Here is an 18,924-nt window from a genome sequence, read left to right as displayed (position 1 = left end):
TTCATGGTAGAGGTTGCAAAATAAGAAATGGTTAGTCTCCCATGAGGTTTCTTTATTTTGATAGTACACCTAATGAATTATAATTCACCATTTTTAAAGATAACACACGAATGCATTATCTTTATACACAGTTAAGCTTTAGAGGAAACTGACCACCAACCATAGTACTAGTTCCTCTCCCTGGACGCCTTCTCATTATGTTTTTTCAATGACACTTATCAAATTACACTTGGTTAATGACAAAATCTTTTGACATTGTCGAGAACAGTTTATGTTATCTTGTAATTTTAGACTTACATTTTGTTGTTATATTTAAATCTGAAATGTCCTATAATATGGTAGCTGCTAGCCAAATTGTGGCATTAATTTTGAATATATTGTTACCATTAAAATTGCATGTTTCTTTTACATTCTTAATGTGGCTACTAGAAAATTTAAGGTTTAACACATGTGGCTTACATTATATATATCTACTAGAGGCCTGATGTGTGAAATTCATGCAAGGGACTCGGCCCTCGCAGCCCCGGCTTCATCCGGAAGGTAGTCCAGAAGGACGTCTGGAAGGTCGTTTAGCTATCTGGTCTAATTAGCATATTGTGCTTTTATTATTATAGACTAGAGGCCCAGTGCATGAAATTCAAGCATGGGGGGGGGGTGTCCTTCAGCCTGGCCTGCACCATCTCCAATCTGGGACCCCTTGGGGGATGTCTGACTGCTGGTGCAGGATTGGGCCTAAACCGACAGTCAGACATCCCTCTCATAATCCAGGACTGCTGGCTCCTAACCGCTTGCCTGCCTGCCTGCATGATTGCCCCTAACTGCTCCCCTGCTGGCCTGATTGATGCCTAACTGCTCCCCTGCCGGCCTGATCTCCCCCAATTGCCCTCCCCTGCCAGCCTGATGGCCCCCAACCTCCTTCTCTTGCCAGCCTGATGGCCCCCAACTGCCCTCCCCTGCGGCCTGATGGCCCCCAACTGCCCTCCTCTGCTGGCCTGATGACTGCCCTCCCCTGCCAGCCTGATGGCCCCCAACTGCCCTCCCCTGCCAGCCTGATGGCCCCCAACCTCCCTCTCTTGCCAGCCTGATGGCCCCCAACTGCCCTCCCCTGCCGGCCTGATGGCCCCCAACTGCCCTCCTCTGCTGGCCTGATGACTGCCCTCCCCTGCCAGCCTGATGGCCCCCGACTGCCCTCCCCTGCAAGCCTGATGGCCCCCGACTGCCCTCCCCTGCTGGCCTGATGGCCCCCAACTGCCCTCCCCTGCCACAACCTGCCTCCTCTGCCGGGACCCATGTCCTTCGCGCTGCACAGAGCCATGGGACCCCCAGGCCTCACTGCGAGGAGCAGCCGCTGGGCCCTGCCTCTGCTGTGCACGTGGCCATCTTGTGACGACCTGAGGGCATCACTACCACCTAGGCCAGTGATGGACAACCTTTTGAGCTTGGTGTGTCAAACTGAGCATAACTTGGGTAGTGTGTCACTTTGAGGAAAAAACATTATTTTGCAAATTTTTCATCCTCAGGAGCAGCAAATGTTTCATCCTCGGCATGCGGCCGCCTCGCGTGTCATCAGAAATGGCTACGCGTGTCAGTGCTGACCTAGGCTATTATTAGTATAGATTGGCCATCACTGACCTAGGCTATTATTAGTATAGATTGGCCAGTGCTGGTTTAAATAATAAGATATATAGCACCAAGTTTTTTGCTTTCATGTATAACTATAACTACTTGTTCATTGATTCTATATACTCAGGGTTTATATTATTTTATATAATAAAAGCCTAATATGCTAAATGTCCAACCGATAGACCATTTGAGCAGTCACTATGATGCGCACTGACCACCAGGGGGCAAATGCTCCGACCAGTAGGTTAGCTTGGTGCTAGGGTCCGGCCTATTGGGACTGGGCAAGATGGGCCAGACACGCCCTGGAGCCCTCCTGTGTTCCCTCCCCAGCCCCGATCGTGCACCAGTGGGGTCCCTTGGCCTGGCCTGCACCCTCTAACAATCTGGGACTCCTTGGGGGATGTCGGAGAGCTGATTTTGGCCCGATCCCTGCAGGCCGAGCCAAGGAACCTCATGTCCGGGCCTCTAGTTTGTAAACATTTGTTAAATTCAGCACCTTAGTAGTTTGTTCGTGTTAAGCAAGACACAGTTCTAGATGCTGCAGGGGATACATGTAGAAATAAAAGTCTCCCATGGTCTAGTGGCAGGGAATAACCCCAAACTCCATAGGTCCAGAAGGTTATATATTAACTAGTGGCCCAGTACACGAAATTCATGCACATTAAAAGGGAATTAATTAGAAGAAATATTTTAATGTTGTGATTTGCCCTCTCTCTATAATAGAAGTGTCAGAGATGAAAGAAAATTAGTAAAATGTATATAAAATCTCCCTCCTGTCAGAGTCTGGGGCGTGCCGTGGGATTTAGAGTCAAGTCCCCGCCCCCCAGACCCAGCCGGCACCACCCCTGTCAAGCCCCTCCAGGCGGGGGTTATAGCCTCAGGTCCTCTGGCCCGGTGCCAGGTGGGGGTGCGCAGTCTCAGGTCCCCCGTCAAGCCCTGCCAGGCAGGGGTGCAGCCTCAGATCCCCCAGCCCAGTGCCAGGGCGGGGGACACAGAATGAGGTCTCCCAGCCTGCCGCTGGGGCAGGGGGCGCAGCCTGAGGTCCCCCCCCCACCACCACAGCATCACGTCAGCGTTGAACGGGGACGCATGCAGGCAGTGTCATGTCCCTAGCCGGGGATGCAGCCAGGCAGCTTCACCTCAGTGCTGGGTGGGGACGCCGCAGGTAGTGTGACATTAGCACTGGGGGTGGAAGTCCCCGTCCCCGTCCCTGCCCAGAGATCGGTTGTGACTGGGACACCATAACGGACAAATTAGCATATTACCTCTTTATATGTATAGAAGATTAAGGAACCACACGATCCAAGATTCTTATGAATCATTCATTCATTCAACAAATGTCTTTTTGACTATTCACTATGTACCAGGACCAATTATTTAATAGCACTTAATCACTAAACACCATGCATCCTGTATTCAATCAGTTAGAATTGGACTTTGTGGTTAAATAATCAAGAAAACAATCTTATTTTTTCTTTTAGCATTATCTGAGATAATAACGGGGAAAATATATGTGCATTTTATAGTGATGTAGAAGTTATAAATTGTTACTTATACGAAATCTACACTAATAAAGAGAAATATGTAAATTGACCGTGACCCTTCACGACACCCACCAGCCAATCAGGAGTGAGTATGCAAATTAACCCAACAAAGATGGTGGGTTAATTTGCATACGCAGGCACTGAGTGGCCAGGGGCAGGAGGCGTTCCGCACTACCCCAGCTGCTTAGGGCGTGGGAAGGCAGAAAGGTGGCTCTGGGCCGGAGCGAAGGCAGAACGGAGCGAAGGCGGAAAGGTGGCTCTGGCCGGAGCGAAGGCGGTGCCGGCAGCCAGGGGAAGGAAGGCTTATTCTTGCACGAATCCTCAGCTGTTTTGTCAGAAGTGGTGAACTGAACTAATTATTTACATGGCCTTCCTCTAGGCAGTTATTTCCTACTTTGGTTGTATATGACACTTGGTTACAGTTATTTCTGTGTGCATTCCTTCCCTCTCCCCAGCAACTAATCTGAGTTCCTTGAAGCAGTGGATCTTATTTTGTTTGCCTTTTGAATTTTTTAACTTAATAGCAGCTGTACTCAGCTTTTCCTCCTATATTAATGCACCCCTTCTGTACAAGGATTATCTCTTGATTTATACAAGGTCACTAAAGCAAAAGCTAAGTCTTAAGTATCAGTTGCTCAAGTCTTTCCATCTAAGGGAAAAAAAACCACAAACCTTTTGACTCCATATATTCTTTTAGTTACTACTTATCTCAATTCTACATTTCATGGTGAAGCTTTAGAAAGAGCATGTTATTCACATTTTGTTTGCTTTTCAACCCATTGCAATCTGGCTTCTGCTTTCACCTCTACACTAAAACTTTAAAATCCAAAGGACATAAAAAATATCAACTTATAAGGAATCAAAGACCTAAATATAAAATCTAATACTAAAAATGAGACTCTTAGTAGAGAACATAAGGGAAAGCTTCAAGATAGTGGACTTGGCAATGATTTCTTGGGTTTGATACCAAAAGCACAACAAAAGAAAAAATAGACTTCATCAAAATTAAAAACTTTTGTGTTTCAAAGGACAATCTCAAGAGAGTGAAAAGACATAGTGAGAGAAAATGTTTGCAAATCCTATCTAATAAAGAGGTAATATGCAAATTGACCATCATTCCAGCAAACAAGATGGTCGCCCCCATGTGATCAAAGATGGCCGCTCCCATGTGGACATAAGATGGCTGCCACAAGATGGCCAGCAGGGAAGGGCAGTTGGGAGGGACCAGGCCTGTAAGGGAGAGTAGTTGGGGGCAATCAGGCCAGCAGGGGAGGGCAATTAGGGGTGACCGGGCCTGCAGAGGAGGGTAGTTGGCGGGGGGGCGGGGGGGGACCTAGGCCTGCAGGGGAGGGCAGTTGGGGGGGAACCAGACCTGCAGGGGTGGACATTTAGGGGCGACCAGGCTGGCAGGGAAGTGGTTAGGGGGTGATCAGGCTGGCAGGCAGAAGCGGTTAGGGACAAACAGGCAAGTGGTTGGGAGCCAGCAGTCCTGGATTGTGAGAAGGGTCCCAGATTGGAGAGGGTGCAGGCTGGGCTGAGAGACACCCCCCCGCCCCGTGCATGAATTTTGTGCACCGGGCCTCTAGTATCTGATAAAGATACATCAGGTATCCAGACTATATTAAGAACTCAACAACAAAAAAAACCCCAACAACCTGATTTTAAAAGGGGGAAAGGACTTGAATAGACATTTCTACAAAGAAATACAAATGGCCACAAAGCCCATGAAAAGATGTTCAATACCACTAATAATTAGGGAAATGCAAATCAAACCCACTGTGAGATACCACTTCTTACTTATGAAGATGGCTAATATTAAAAAAGCAGAAAATAACAAGTGTTAGTGAAGATAGGAGAAATTGGAACCCGTGTGCATTGCTGGATGTGAAATTGTGCAGTCGCATAGAAAATGGAATGGGACTTTCTCAAAAAATTAAACAAAATTATCAAAAAATTTAGCAGTTCTATTTCAAGGTATACACCCAAAAGAATCGAAAGGCACTCAAGCAGATATCTATAATCTATATATCCATGATCATAGGAGTATTACTCACAGTAGTAGAACGATAGAAGCAACCTCAAGTGTCTATGGAGAGATGAATGTACAAAATAAGGTATCTACACTAATAAAAGAGAAATATGTAAATTGACTCACTTCACAATGCCCACCAGCTAATCAGTGAGTATGCAAATTAGCAGGACAAAGATGGTGGTGGCCACAGAGCCAGCCAGAGCGAGCAGGAGGCTTGGGTTTCCCCTGGCAATGGAGGAAGCCAAGCTTCCCGCCTGCTCGAGCCGGCTGCCGAAGGAGGGGCCTGTGGGCAGTGGACACGGAGCCGGCCCTGGCGGGCACCGAAGAAAGGGCCTGTGAGTGGAGGACATGTAGCAGGCCCCAGTGGGCGCTGAAGGAGGGGCCTGTGAGCGGAGGACACACAGCCGGTCCCGGGCGCGCGGGAGGCTTGGGTCACCGTCACCCGGGCCAGCTGCAAACGGCCTTCAGACCCTTACCCAGGCTGGCCACACCCCCATGGGGTGAGGGTCCCCACTGGGGGGCGTGGCCAGCCTGCAAACAGCTATCAGCCCCTCACTCAGGCTGGCCACGTCCCCCCCAGCGGGGACCCTCACCCCATTGGGTGTGGCTGGCCTGCAAACTGCCCCAGCCCCTCGCCCAGGCCAGCACCGTCCCCATTGGGGACCCCCACCCCAATGGGGGTGTGGTCAGCCTGCAAACCATCACAGGCCCCTTGCCCAGGCTGCCCCGCCCCCCAAGGGAACCCCCACCCTGATCCGTACATCCTTCAGGGCAAACTAGGCAGCCCCCATCCGTGCACCAGGTCTCTATCTATACTAGTAAAAGGGTAATATGCTAATTAGACAAGGAGACCTTCCAGATCAGGCCAGCAGGGGGCCAAGGTAGGGGCGAGCAGGCCAGCAGGCAGAGTGGTTAGGGGCAGTCAAGCAGGCAGGCAGGTGAGCGGTTAGGAGCCAGCAGTCCCGGATTGCGAGAGGGATGTCTGACTGCAGTTTAGGCCCCGTTAGGCCTAAACCGACAGTCAGACATCCCTTGAGGGGTTCCAGATTGGAGAGGGTGGAGGACGGGCTGAGGGACACCCCCCCGCCTCCCCGCTTCTCCCGTACACAAATTTCGTGCACTGGGCCACTAGTATAAATATAATGGAATATTCATCCTTAAATAGGAAGGAAATTCTGACACATGTTACAACATGGACAAACTGAAGCCATTATGCTAAGTGAAATAAGTCACAGAAAGACAAATATATGATTCAACTTATATGACACTAGAGGCCCGGTGCTTGAAATTTGTACATGGGTAGGGTCCCTAGGCCTGGCCGGTGATCAGGACCTATCTGTGGGGAGACGTGTGGTTGGGGGGCCCCCACTGGCACTCGCCTTGGCCGGCCTGGTGCCACCCCTCCGCCACCGCTTATTGCCTCCCTCTGCGGGAGGTGACTGGCGGGGCAATTGGGGTGGGGGTGGCACTGGCCTGCTTGCTGCCCGGCCCCTGCTGCTGCCAGTTGCTTCCCTCTGCAGGGCATCTGCCAGGGCAATCAGGGAGCCCCTGCTGGCACCTGCCTTGGCTGGCCTGGGGCCTGTGGACTGGGGGCAGCTCCTGCGTTGAGCATCTGCCTCCTTGTGGTCAGTGCAAGTCATTGCAACCAGTTGTTCCACTGGTCATTCCGCTGTTCGGTCGATTTGCATATTAGGCTTTTATTATATAGGATAAGTAGTCAAATTTATAGAGACAAAAAGTAGAATGGTGGTTGCCAGGGCTTATGGAGTTAAGGCAGAAATGGAGAGTTATCCTATTTAATAAAGAGGGAATAAGCTAATTGACCATCACTCCATCACAAAGATGGCTGCACCCATAGCTGAGGCCAAGTTCCCATAAGGAGCCTTAACAAGCAATCAGCAGGGACCTGAGGCTATGCCCTCCCCCGCCCCCCGTGGGGCTTGATAGGGGACCTCAGGCTGTGTCTGCCACCTCAAAGGGCTTGACAGGGGATCTCAGGCCGTGCCCCCCACCCGGCGGGGCTTGACGGGGGACCTCAAGGTGCGCTTCCCGTCCTGGTGCTGGGCTAGGGCACCTCAGGCTGCTCCCCCCGCCCCAGCGCCAGGTCAGGGGACCTCAGGCTGTGCCCCCCACCAGGTGGGGCTTGACAGGGGACTTCAGGCCGCGCCCCCACCCCGGCACCAGGCTGGGGGACCTCAGACCGCCCCCCGTACCCGGCAGGGCTTGCCAGGGGACCTCAGGCCATGTCCCCCACCCAGCAGGGCTTGACAGGCGATCTCAGGCCGTGTCCCCCACCTGGCAGGGCTTGATGGAGGAACTCAAGGCATGCCCCCGCCCTGGTCTGGGCTGGGAGACCTCAGGTCACGCCCCCCATCCTGGCACCGGGCCAGGGGACCTGAGGCTACGCCCACAGTCTGGCAGGGCTTGACAAGTGTGGGACTGGCCAGGTCTGGATCTAGCCCAAAGCAGGGGGGTCGGCCTGGTCTGGGTCTTAAGCGATTTTGAGGTGCATGTGGGTGGGCGCGGACTTGACTCTGGGTTCCATGGTGTGCCCCAGACTCTGATAGGAGGAAGGTTTTCATATACATTTTACTAATTTTCTTGCATCTCTGACACTTCTATTATAGAGAAAGGGCAAATAGCAATATTAAATTATTTCCTCTAATTAATTCCCTTTTAATGTGCACGAATTTTGTGCACCGGGTCACTAATTGTTTAATGAATATAGTTTCAGTTAGGGAAGATGAAAAGTTCTGGAGAGGGATGGTGGTGATAGTTGTAGAACAATGCTAATGTGCTTAATGCCACAGAAGAGTACACTCAAAAATGGTTAAAATGGTAAATATTATGTTAAACCTATTTTACCATAATAAAAAGTTGAAAGAACATTTTTGTTGTTGTTGTTAATCCTCATCCAAAGATATTTTTCCCTTTCTTAGAGAGAGTGAAAGGGAGGGAAGGAAGGAAGAAGGGAGAAACTATACTGTATAATCTACCACTAGAGCTAGAGCTAGCGATAGTGGAAAGACTGGATATGAATGCAAATTATAATAAGCCAAAGAGACATTCCTAAGTTAAGATTAGAGAAGCTGTGAAAGAGAAGGGAAAGGGCACTGAGAAACAAAAAGAAAAACCAAGAGAATGTTTTAGAAATTTAGGCTAAAATTTCAAGGAGGGAGATATCAATTGAAGCAAATAAAGTTAGTTTGTTAAAATGTCCTCTGAGCCCTGCCCAGTATGTCTCATTGGTTAGAGAGTTGGCCCGCACGCCAGTGTCCCAGGTTCAATTCCTCGTCAAGGGCACATGTGGGAGGCAACCAGTGTGTCTCTCTCACATCAATGTTTCTATATCTTTCTCCCTTCTTCCTTCCTTCCCTCCCTTTCACAATTCCTACTACATGTGACTACTGGCTACTATATTGGGCAGGGAAATTTAAGTTTTGCAAATTAGATGCCTGTGGTGTCATTTAGCATGTTCTTTTTTTCCTTGTTAAGTTAGATTTTCCTTTCATTTTTAAACAGAAGAATATTGTGAATGTCAACATTAAACTTAAACAAATTTGATAAGTTCAACTTTAGAGAATTTTTTACAAGTGAAATTGTGACTCCATTTAAGGGTTAAAAACTTTTTATTTGTATTTTAGTGCCAGTACAGAGGAATATAATACGGTTGTGCAGAAGCCAAGACAAATTCTATGTCAGTTTATTGACCGAATACTCACAGATGTAAATGTTGGTAAGAAATAACTATTTCTTATATAAACTTTATAAATTATTTTCTTTTCCATATATACAACATTTTGTAAGCATTTTTCTCCATGTCGTTTTATGGAATTAGTATTTATAATAGTTACTGTTTTCAAGCATGCTATTTTCAGTATTTGTTATATAAAGTCAATTAGGCTCTTAAAAGAAGTCTGTTTTCCTATTTGTTATCTACATTTTCTGCTGCTTACTATGAGTTCTTTGATAAAAGATATTATTATAGATAAAAAGTATTTGATTCCGATGATGTGGACTTATTTTAGCTAGGTCTTGGTGCCAGTGGTTGAAAACAGCAAATGCCATTAAAAACTGGTAACTTTGTAAGTTGTTGAATCAGCTCCTGTTTGTGTTTTCTATCTGGGGCAATCTAAAAGACAAATTACAGCCCAGCCAGTGTGGCTCAGCGGTTTAGTGTCAACCTAAGAAATAAGAGTCACTGGTTCCATTCCTGGTCACAACTTATACATGGATTTTGGGTTCCATCTCCAGGAGGGGGCATGCAGGAGGCAGTTTCTTTCTCTCTCTCTCTCTTTTTTTTTTTATTCTAAACAGCAGTAAGTTACCGTCTTAACTTTAGAATTCATAGTAAGCATCATTGGGTGTGTTGGGGACACAGTCATGTTCTTCAGCATGCTGCCCAGGAGAGGGGGAAGACCTCCCTCGGGTCTGATCTGACTTCCCTTCCCAGGTGGGTACAGGTGGCATGGCAGTTTCTTTCTCATTGATGTTTCTATTTCTCTGTTTTTCTTTCCTCTCTCTCTAAAAATCAATAAAAACATAAAAAAAAGACAAATTAGAAATTTTGCAAGAATTGTGTCACATCTGTTATATCTATTAAAATTACATTGAAGGGGTAATATAGAGTGCCATTTGGCTCATGGTTTATAAATTTAATTCCAAATTTGGCACAAATTTTATGATTTGTGATATTTACCCTTTTTTCAATCAGTAAAATTATTTGCTGGAAAATATTAAAAGAACTACTGAATATTGCAAGATATGTTTAAACCACTAGCCCACCCCCCCTTTTGCTTTACTAATTCTTCACCATCCAGGAATCAAAATGCCTTCACAACATCTTCCCACACACTTGTTTTCTTTATGCTGCATTACTGCAATTAACTTATTATATTATAATTATTAGTTTATTTGTCTGCATCACCTGAATATGTTTTTTTTTTTAATCTTCAGATTTTAGCACAGTGCCAGGCATATTATGGGCCTGTAGTACATATTTTTGATGAATGGATATATAATAGATGAATGAGCGTGGTTATTAAACATTCAAAATTAGGTAGGATTGTATAGGTTAGCCCCATCAATTTAGCATGAGCACTATAATTATGGTTACCAAAGTCTAATTTTTTAACAAAATACTGTTGTTTAATTTGTCACAACTCTTTAAAATGAATCTTGTATTTTTAGTTGCTCTAGAGCTTGTAAAGAAAACTGACTCTCAGCCAACCTCTGTGATGTTGCTTGATTTCATCCAGCATATCATGAAGTCCTCCCCTCTTATGTTTGTAAATGTGAATGGAAGCCATGGGCAAAATGAGGCCAAAGGCTGTTGTATTGGTAAGTCCTGCTATTTGTACATTCATTTGCAATTGGTGTTTTTGAAATCTACCTTCTTCTCTCTGAAATATAATATATATATTAACCCTTTGCACTCGCTTGCTTTTTTCTCGATTCCTTTATTCTAATGCTAACCGTGTCGAGTCACATTTGTCATCCGAGTGCAAAAGGTTAATAGACATATTTTAGTCAAATTTGTTACAATGGTAATGGTTAATTTTATTAATGGTTAATTTTATTTCCTGCATCCTTATTATTTTAATTTGTTAAGAACTAGATACCCACAATAGAACAGAAGTAATTAAATTTGTTTATTTGCTATTGAATACTTTAGCTGTTTTTTTTGGTTTTGGTAATCTCTTTTTTCTAGATTAGGCATTAACAAACAATGGCCTAATCTACAAGATTAGGTTGCCTGTTTTTATAAACAATAAACACTATTTATTGTAACATAGCATGCTCATTCATTTACTTACTAGAGGCCTGGTGCACAAAATTCGTGCACTGGGCGGGGGGGTGTCCCTCAGCCCAGCCTGCACCCTCTCCAATCTGGGACCCCTCAGAATGTCCAACTACAGGTTTAGGTCCAATCCCTGTGGGATTGGGCTTAAAACGGCGGTCAGACATCCCTCTCACAATCCGGGACTGCTGGCTCCAATCGCTCGCCTGCCTGCCAGCCTGATCACCCCCTAACTACTCCCCTGCCAACCTGATTGACGCCTAACTCCTCCCCTGCCAGCCTGATTGCCCCCAACTGACCTCCCCTGCTGGTCCGATCGCCCCCAACTGCCCTCCTCTGCTGGCCCAGAAACCCTCAACTGCCCTCCCCTGCAGGCCAGGTTGCCCCCAACTGCCCTCCCCTGCCGACCCGATAACCCCCAACTGCCCTCCCCTGCCGACCTGGTCGCCCCTAACTGCTCTCCCCTGCCAGCCTGGTCTCCCCTAACTGCCCTCCCCTGCAGGCCTGGTCCTCTCCAAATTCCTCCTCTGCTGGCCTGATTGCCCACAACTGCCCTCCCCTGCCGGCTATCTTGTGGTGACCATCTTTGACCACATGGAGGAGGCCATCTTGTGCAATGTCATGAGGGTCATTTTGCATATTACCTTTTTATTATATAGGATTGTTTGTAACTCCTGAAAAGACAACATTGAGAACCCTGAGCAATTCACTTGGAGACCACATGGCCCTTAAACCTATCTGTCTCTTTAAGAATGAGTTTGCACTCTGGCCAGGTGGCTCAGTTGGTTAGAGCTTCATCCTGTATACCAAAAGTTTGTGGGTCCAATTCCTGGTCAGGGCATACACCTAGGTTGGGGTTTCAATCCCCAGTTAGGGTACATACAGTGGTCAGGTGGGGTGAGGTGGGGTAGGGTGGGATGGGGTGGGGCGGGGCGGGGGGGCAGCTGATCAGTGTTTCTCACATTGATGATTCTCTTTCTCCCTCCCTCTCTATCTAAAACCAATAAAAATATTTCCTAGGGTGAGGATTAAAAAAAAACCAAAACACTCAAAAGAATAAGCTTGCTGAGTTTTTGTTTTTCTCAATCCCTTCACCTTTTTCACTCAGCCCTGCAACCACAAAAAAACAAAAACCAAAAACCCCTCTTAGATACAGACAACAGTATGGTGATTATCAGAGGGAGAGGGAGGTGATGTGCATTAGAAGCGGATATATATAGGGGGGATAAATGGTGATGGAAGGAGACTTGATTTTGGGTGGTGAGCTAATAATACAATGATGTATTATAGAATTGTACACCCGAAATCTATATACTTTTATTAACCAATATCATCCCAACAAATTCAATAAAAAAAGAATCTGCTTACACCTGTTTAGATCTTGAAATTTTTTCTAGACTTTATCCTTATTTTTCCCACTACTTATCCTTTTATTGGCTTGCTACTAAAGAGATGTAAAGCAAAGACTCAACTTTATAGCATGTCCTCCAAAGAGCCTTTTGACCACTATTCCTGATTGCCTGGCTTAGGAATGGTTTAGTTGCTCCTTCTTAATGATCTCTTAATACAGAGTGTTCTGCATTTCTTCTATCATAGTGGTTTTTAAATTATATTATAAATACCTGTATTTTTTTTATTCTTTGCCACACTGGGTTATGAAGATGAAATATAATAGACTAGAAACATAATACACTGCATATAATAAGAATAAATACTGTTTCATCAAACTTGTGTTTCATACATTTAAATATGCCTATGTGTATTGGGTCATAATATAAAGTGTATCTCTTAGCTTTAGTCAAAAAGTTTCAGAAACTATATTATAGGTTCTATGAGGACAGGACTAGGATTGATTTGTTCTTGTGCACTTGGGACAAAGTTGCCACTCAATAAATACTTGTTTAAGGGGTATTAATAACTATAACTACTATTTATTGAGCGTTTATTTAACTTCAGGCACAATGCTGAGAATATCACATGCATTATCTTACTTTGTTGTCACAGTAACACATAAAGTAGATGTCATTATTCCCTTTTCATAGATGAAGTTAGAGATTCAGATAAATGAAAAGTTCACACAGCTAGTAAGTGGAAAGCTAGGACCTTATCTGTTTGACATCAAAATTGGTATTCTAAATTATTATATTTCCGTTGCATAGAGAATGTTTAGACTATTTTGTTAGTGAAGTTTGTACTTTAAAAATAAACTACTAGGCATTTAGCAATTTAATTAGTAAATATCTTTTTTGTTTGTTTATTTCAAAGACTTCAGTAATTGGATCATAAGAAGACTTCTGCGGATTGCAGCAACTCCATCGTGTCATATGTTACACAAGAAAATCTGTGAAGTCATCTGCTCATTATTGTTTCTTTTTAAAACCAAGAGTCCTGCTATTTTTGGAGTACTGACAAAGGAATTATTACATCTTTTTGAAGACTTGATTTATCTCCACAGAAGAAATGCAATGGGACACTTTGTGGAATGGCCAGTGGTAGTTAGCCGATTTTTAAGTCAATTAGATGAACATGTGGGATATTTACAACCGGCTCCTTTGAAGTTCATGAACATGCAAAATTTAGAATTTATTGAAGTCACTTTATTAACAGTTCTTATTCGTATTATTGCAATTGTGTTTTTTAGAAGACAAGAACTCTTACTTTGGCGGATAGGTTGTGTTCTGCTGGAGTATGGTAGTCCAAAAATTAAATCCTTATCAATTCGCCTTCTAACTGAACTCTTTGAGCTTGGAGGACTTCCAGCACAACTGGCTAGCCCTTTTTTCAATTCATTTTTGGGATTATTAAAACACCTTGTAGAAATGGATGCTGACCAGTTAAAGCTCTATGAAGAGCCATTATCAAAGCTGATAAAGACACTATTCCCCTTTGAAGCAGAAGCTTATAGAAATATCGAACCTGTCTATTTAAATATGCTGCTGGAAAAACTCTGTGTCATGTTTGAAAATGGTGTGCTTATGTGGCTTAAGTCTGATTTGCTAAAAGGAGCTTTTTGCCATTTACTGCAATATTTCCTTAAATATGTGCCTGCTGGGTATGAATCTGCTTTACAGGTTAGGAAGGTTTATGTGAAAAATAGTTGCAGAGCTCTTGTAGATGTGCTTGGAATTCAGGTAGATGCAGAGGTAAGTCATTTTAAAGGTTACTTGTTAAGTATCTTTTTTCATAATTTGTATATGCATATATGCAAGATATAATAATGAGGAAATATAAATTTTGTTTTTCTTTTGTTAATTTTCACCTGAGAATATTTTTTCCCCATTGATTTTTAGAGAGTGGAAGGGAGGGGAGAGATAGAAACAGCAATGTGAGAGAGAGAGACATCGATTGGTTGCCTCCCACCTGAGCCCTGAGCAGGACTGGGGATTGAGCCTACAACTGAGGTACAAGGTATGTGCCCTTCAGTCTGAAGGCCTACGCTTTATCCACCGAGCCAAACAGGTTAGGACAAAAATTTAATAATAATGTACATTTAGAACGAAATGATTTTCCTAATCTACTTTGGCTCCCTATAATGGATTTTTACTTTGATTTTAGAAGAATTTGTTCACTTACTTGGTAATGAACCTCCAAAGTCAAATGGTTTTTAAAAAAATATGTTTTTACTGATTTCAGAAAGAGGAAGGGAGAGGGAAAGATAGAAACATCAATGATGAGAGAGAATCATTGATCAGCTGCCTCCTGCATGCCTCCTATTGGGGATTGATTCCTGAAACCTGGAATTAAACTGTGACCTCCTGGTTCATGGGTGTATGCTCAACCACTGTGCCACTGGCCAGGCCAAATTCAACTGTTTTAAAGTAGAATTTGTGAAGTGTATGCATGTTTGTTGCATTATTAATTAAAAGGGGGCTAGTGAACAACTTATTACGTAAACTTTGAGCAGTAACATAGATTTTATCTTTGACAGATTGTAATCAATAACTTTTAGAAAACTTATAAGTGCATAATACTAGTCATGCTAAATTATCCCTCTTTTTCTATTTGGACTGTGGGAGATAGGCAGTATAATGAAATAGATATGCAGTAACTTGATTAAATATTTCCATTTATTTTATCTACTAGAGACCCAGTGCACAAAATTCATGCACGGGGGGGGGGGTGGTGTTCCTCAGCCCAGCCTGTACCCTCTCCTGTCTGGGACCCCTTGGGGGATGTCCTACTGCCAGTTTAAACCGGCAGTCGGGCATCTCTCTCACAATCCGGGACCACTGGCTCCTAACCACTTGCCTGCCTGCCTGATTGCCCCTAATCCCTCTGCCTGCCGACCTGATCGCCCCTACCTTGCCCCCCTGCCGGCATGATCGCCTGTAACTGCCACTGCCTCAGCCCCCAGTTTGGCCTCCCTCTGTGGGAGGCGACCTAGCGGATCAGGGGAAGGCATCCACCCCCATTACCCCACTGCTGCTGCCACTGTCTCAGCCCTTAGCAGCTGCCCACACCTGTCTGAGCCTCAGCCCTCGTCTGGAAGGATGTCTGGAAGACATCCACTCTAATTAGCATATTACCCTTTTATTAGTATAGACTAGCAGCCCATTGCAGGAATATTCCTGCAAGAATAGGGCTTCCTGCAGCCTGAGCGAAGCTCTCACCCATCTCCGCTGCCTCGCTTCCACCCGTCTCCTCTGCCTGCTCCCACCCGTCTCTGCTGCCTCGCTCCCTCCTATCTCCTCTGCCTGCTCCCACCCGTCTCCGCTGCCTCGCTCCCTCCTATCTCCTCTGCCTGCTCCCACCTGTCTCCTTTGCCTGCTCCCACCCGTCTCCGCTGCCTCGCTCCCACCCGTCTCCTCTGCCTCGCTCCCTCCCGTCTCCGCTGCCTCGCTCCCTCCCGTCTCTGCTGCCTCGCTCCCTCCTATCTCCTCTGCCTGCTCCCACCTGTCTCCTTTGCCTGCTCCCACCCGTCTCCTCTGCCTCGCTCCCTCCCACCCGTCTCCTCTGCCTCGCTCCCTCCTGTCTCCTCTGCCTCACTCCCACCCGTCTCCTCTGCCTCACTCCCACCCATCTCCTCTGCCTCACTCCCACCCGTCTCCTCTGCCTCGCTCCCTCCCGTCTCCTCTGCCTCACTCCCACCCGTCTCCTCTGCCTCGCTCCCTCCCGTCTCCGCTGCCTCACTCCCACCCGTCTCCGCTGCCTCACTCCCACCCGTCTCCGCTGCCTCTCTCCCACCCGTCTCCTCTGCCTCGCTACCACCCGTCTCCGCTGCCTCGCTCCCACCCGTCTCCTCTGCCTCGCTCCCTCCCGTCTCCGCTGCCTCGCTCCCTCCCGTCTTCTCTGCCTCACTCCCACCCGTCTCCGCTGCTTCGCTCCCTCCCGTCTCCGCTGCCTCACTCCCACCCGTCTCCGCTGCCTCACTCCCACCCGTCTCCGCTGCCTCGCTCACTCCCTTCTCCCCCGCCCCACCTGCTTCCCTCTTTTCTCCGCCACCCCACTTGCTTACTTCTCTGCAGCTTTGCTCCCTTCTGCAGTGCTTGGCTTCCTTCTCCACTGTCTTCAGTCTTCGCTCTGCGCCTGGATATGCAAGTTAACCGCCATCTTGGTTGGGTTAATTTGCATATCACTCTTGATTGGCTGGTGTGTGGCTGGTGAGTGTAGCAGAGTGATGGTTAATTTGCATATTACTCTTTTATTAGATAGGATTAGACTTTCTGGATTTGTAGTATGAAAGAAGTTAGTAGTTTCCTTACAGCATTTTTTTGTGGCATTTTGATAGAGGGATAAGCAAGGTATAGGAAGGTTTGTTCTGCCTTTTAAGAGTATAGGACCAGTGCTCGCTTCGGCAGCACATATACTAAAATTGGAACGATACAGAGAAGATTAGTATGGCCCCTGCGCAAGGATGACAGACAAATTCGTGAAGCATTCCATATTAAAAAAAAAAAAGACTAGAACCATAGTTATAGATATAGAACTATATATATATAGACTGTGAAATAATAGATTTACTTAGGTATTTGTTTTGCCTGATGAGACTCCAGAAATAGTTTACGTTATTAGAAAACATAACCAATACCTAATGCATTTTTGCTGTCTATGAATAATGTAAGCATTTTCTAAGAGATAATTTTTGAAGTTCTTTTTGCTTCCTCAGTATTTGTTGGGCCCACTTTATGCAGCCTTAAAAATGGAAAGTATGGAAATTATTGAGGAAGTTCAAATTCAACAGGAAAATCTCGGCAGTAAAAGTGATGAAATATCACCCAAAAGGCGTCGACTCAGCTCATCTCTAAACTCTTCTAAAAGAGCAACAAAACAGACTGAGGAGTATGACCTTCATTCATTTTTTATTTAGTCATTTAGTAAAACTTTATTTACTCTTAAAAATTGCCTTTAGTTAGTGCTTCAACTTAAATACACAAAGAACATTTTTTCTTTCTAAAGGTGGTCAAAGGAATGCTTAAAATATTTTAATAGTTCTTGTATGAAAAATTTCATGGCTGAATATGGTTATTTAAAATATTTTTAAAAGTCTTACCTGCCTGTCTAGTTTAAGTTTTTAATATATGAAAAATATCTGAGACTATACATCTAATAGTAATTTTAAAAAATGTGAACAAATAAACAATTCTTTTTGTCATGTGGCAAAGAATTCCTATATTTCAAACAGCCCTGGAAATTGTTCTGAACCTTTTATTTATTTATTTTTTAAATTTATCTTTATTGTATTACAGATGTCCTTTTTTTTTTTTACCCCCATTAATCCCCCTCCTCCTCACTTCCATCCCCTTCCCAGGCCTTTACCCCACTATTGTCTGTGTCCATGGGTTATGCATATATGCATATAAGTTCTTTGGTTGATCTCTTCCCCTGCCCCACCCTTCCCCTGCTTCCCTCTGAGAATCCTCAGTCTGTTCCATGCTTCCATGTCTCTGGATCTGTGTTTGTCAGTTTATTTTGTTCTTTAGATTCCACATATAAGTGAGTGTATTAGATTTTATTTTTTATTTTATTTATTTATTTTTAATTTCTTTATTGATTAAGTTGTCACATATTTGTCCTCATCCCCCCATTCCCATCCCCCACCCCACCCCCCTATTGTCCTTAACCATGGTTAGGCTTGTATGCATGCACACAAGTCCTTTGGGTGATCTCTCCCCGCTACCCCCACCCTCCCCTCCCTTCCTCTGAGGCCCGACAGTCTGATCGATGCCTCCTTGTTTCTGGGTCTGTTCTTGTTCATCAGTCTATGTTGTTCATCATTTCCCCTAGATGAGTGAGAGTGTATTAGATTTTAGGATACATTTCAGTGGTTGACATTACTTGTTATCTTTTGTTTTACGTATTTTTCATATTTGAACCAAATTTACATTAAATATGAATATATGCTGTGATTATAATTACAGAATTAATCATGTGGATATGAACAAAAAGAGCATATTATGGAGTGCACTGAAACAGAAGGCTGAATCCCTTCAGACCCTCCTTGACTGCAGTAGTCTAAAGAATCCTGTTACTGAGACGTTAGAAGGAATTGCTATTGTCCTACAACTGACTGCTCTGTGTACTGTTTATTGTTCTCCTCAAAACATGGATTGGTAAAGCAACTTGTATTTTCTGGGTGGGTTTCCTGTAATAAGTTTGAATTTATTAGGAGACCTCATTCAATTGATTAGTATGACCTGAGAACACAAGCTTTTCAGTGAAATAGAAATTTGTTTTTTATTGAGCACTTGCTAAATACTAAGTACTGTGATAAGTACTGTTATAACTTATTTAATTTTTATAACAATTCTGTGAGGTAAATGCTATTATTGAAGCTTGGTGAAATCGAGGCTCTTTTTTGTTTGAAGTCTAAACTAACTTTCCTGGGCATACTAGTACATGTTTAGAAAGTAGCAGGATGCATTTTTATGCAACTCAAAAGCCACTGTTCTTTTAGTCAAACATTAAATTAAAAGAACATTTGCCTT

At 44.7% G+C, this 18,924-nt stretch overlaps 1 protein-coding gene and 1 non-coding gene across 2 annotated transcripts in view; both read left to right on the top strand.

Moving 5' to 3' along the window:
- Positions 1 to 18,924, top strand: part of ATR (ATR serine/threonine kinase) — a 165,966-nt gene that overhangs the window by 17,696 nt on the left and 129,346 nt on the right. The window contains exons 2-6 of the mRNA XM_008158576.2: positions 8,844 to 8,935; positions 10,390 to 10,539; positions 13,265 to 14,142; positions 17,106 to 17,278; positions 18,358 to 18,549. Of these exons, the coding sequence (XP_008156798.2) occupies positions 8,844 to 8,935; positions 10,390 to 10,539; positions 13,265 to 14,142; positions 17,106 to 17,278; positions 18,358 to 18,549 (1,485 nt within the window). The remainder of the gene's footprint in view (positions 1 to 8,843; positions 8,936 to 10,389; positions 10,540 to 13,264; positions 14,143 to 17,105; positions 17,279 to 18,357; positions 18,550 to 18,924) is intronic.
- On the top strand, positions 16,782 to 16,888 carry LOC114228689 (U6 spliceosomal RNA). The gene has a single exon (XR_003614824.1). It is a non-coding gene; the product is annotated as a U6 spliceosomal RNA (small nuclear RNA).

This window comes from Eptesicus fuscus, chromosome 9, assembly GCF_027574615.1.
Source record: "Eptesicus fuscus isolate TK198812 chromosome 9, DD_ASM_mEF_20220401, whole genome shotgun sequence".
Taxonomy (NCBI): Eukaryota; Metazoa; Chordata; class Mammalia; order Chiroptera; family Vespertilionidae; genus Eptesicus; species Eptesicus fuscus.
The sequence above is the reverse complement of the archived record's forward strand: the minus strand, read 5'-3'. Positions and strand labels throughout refer to the sequence as shown.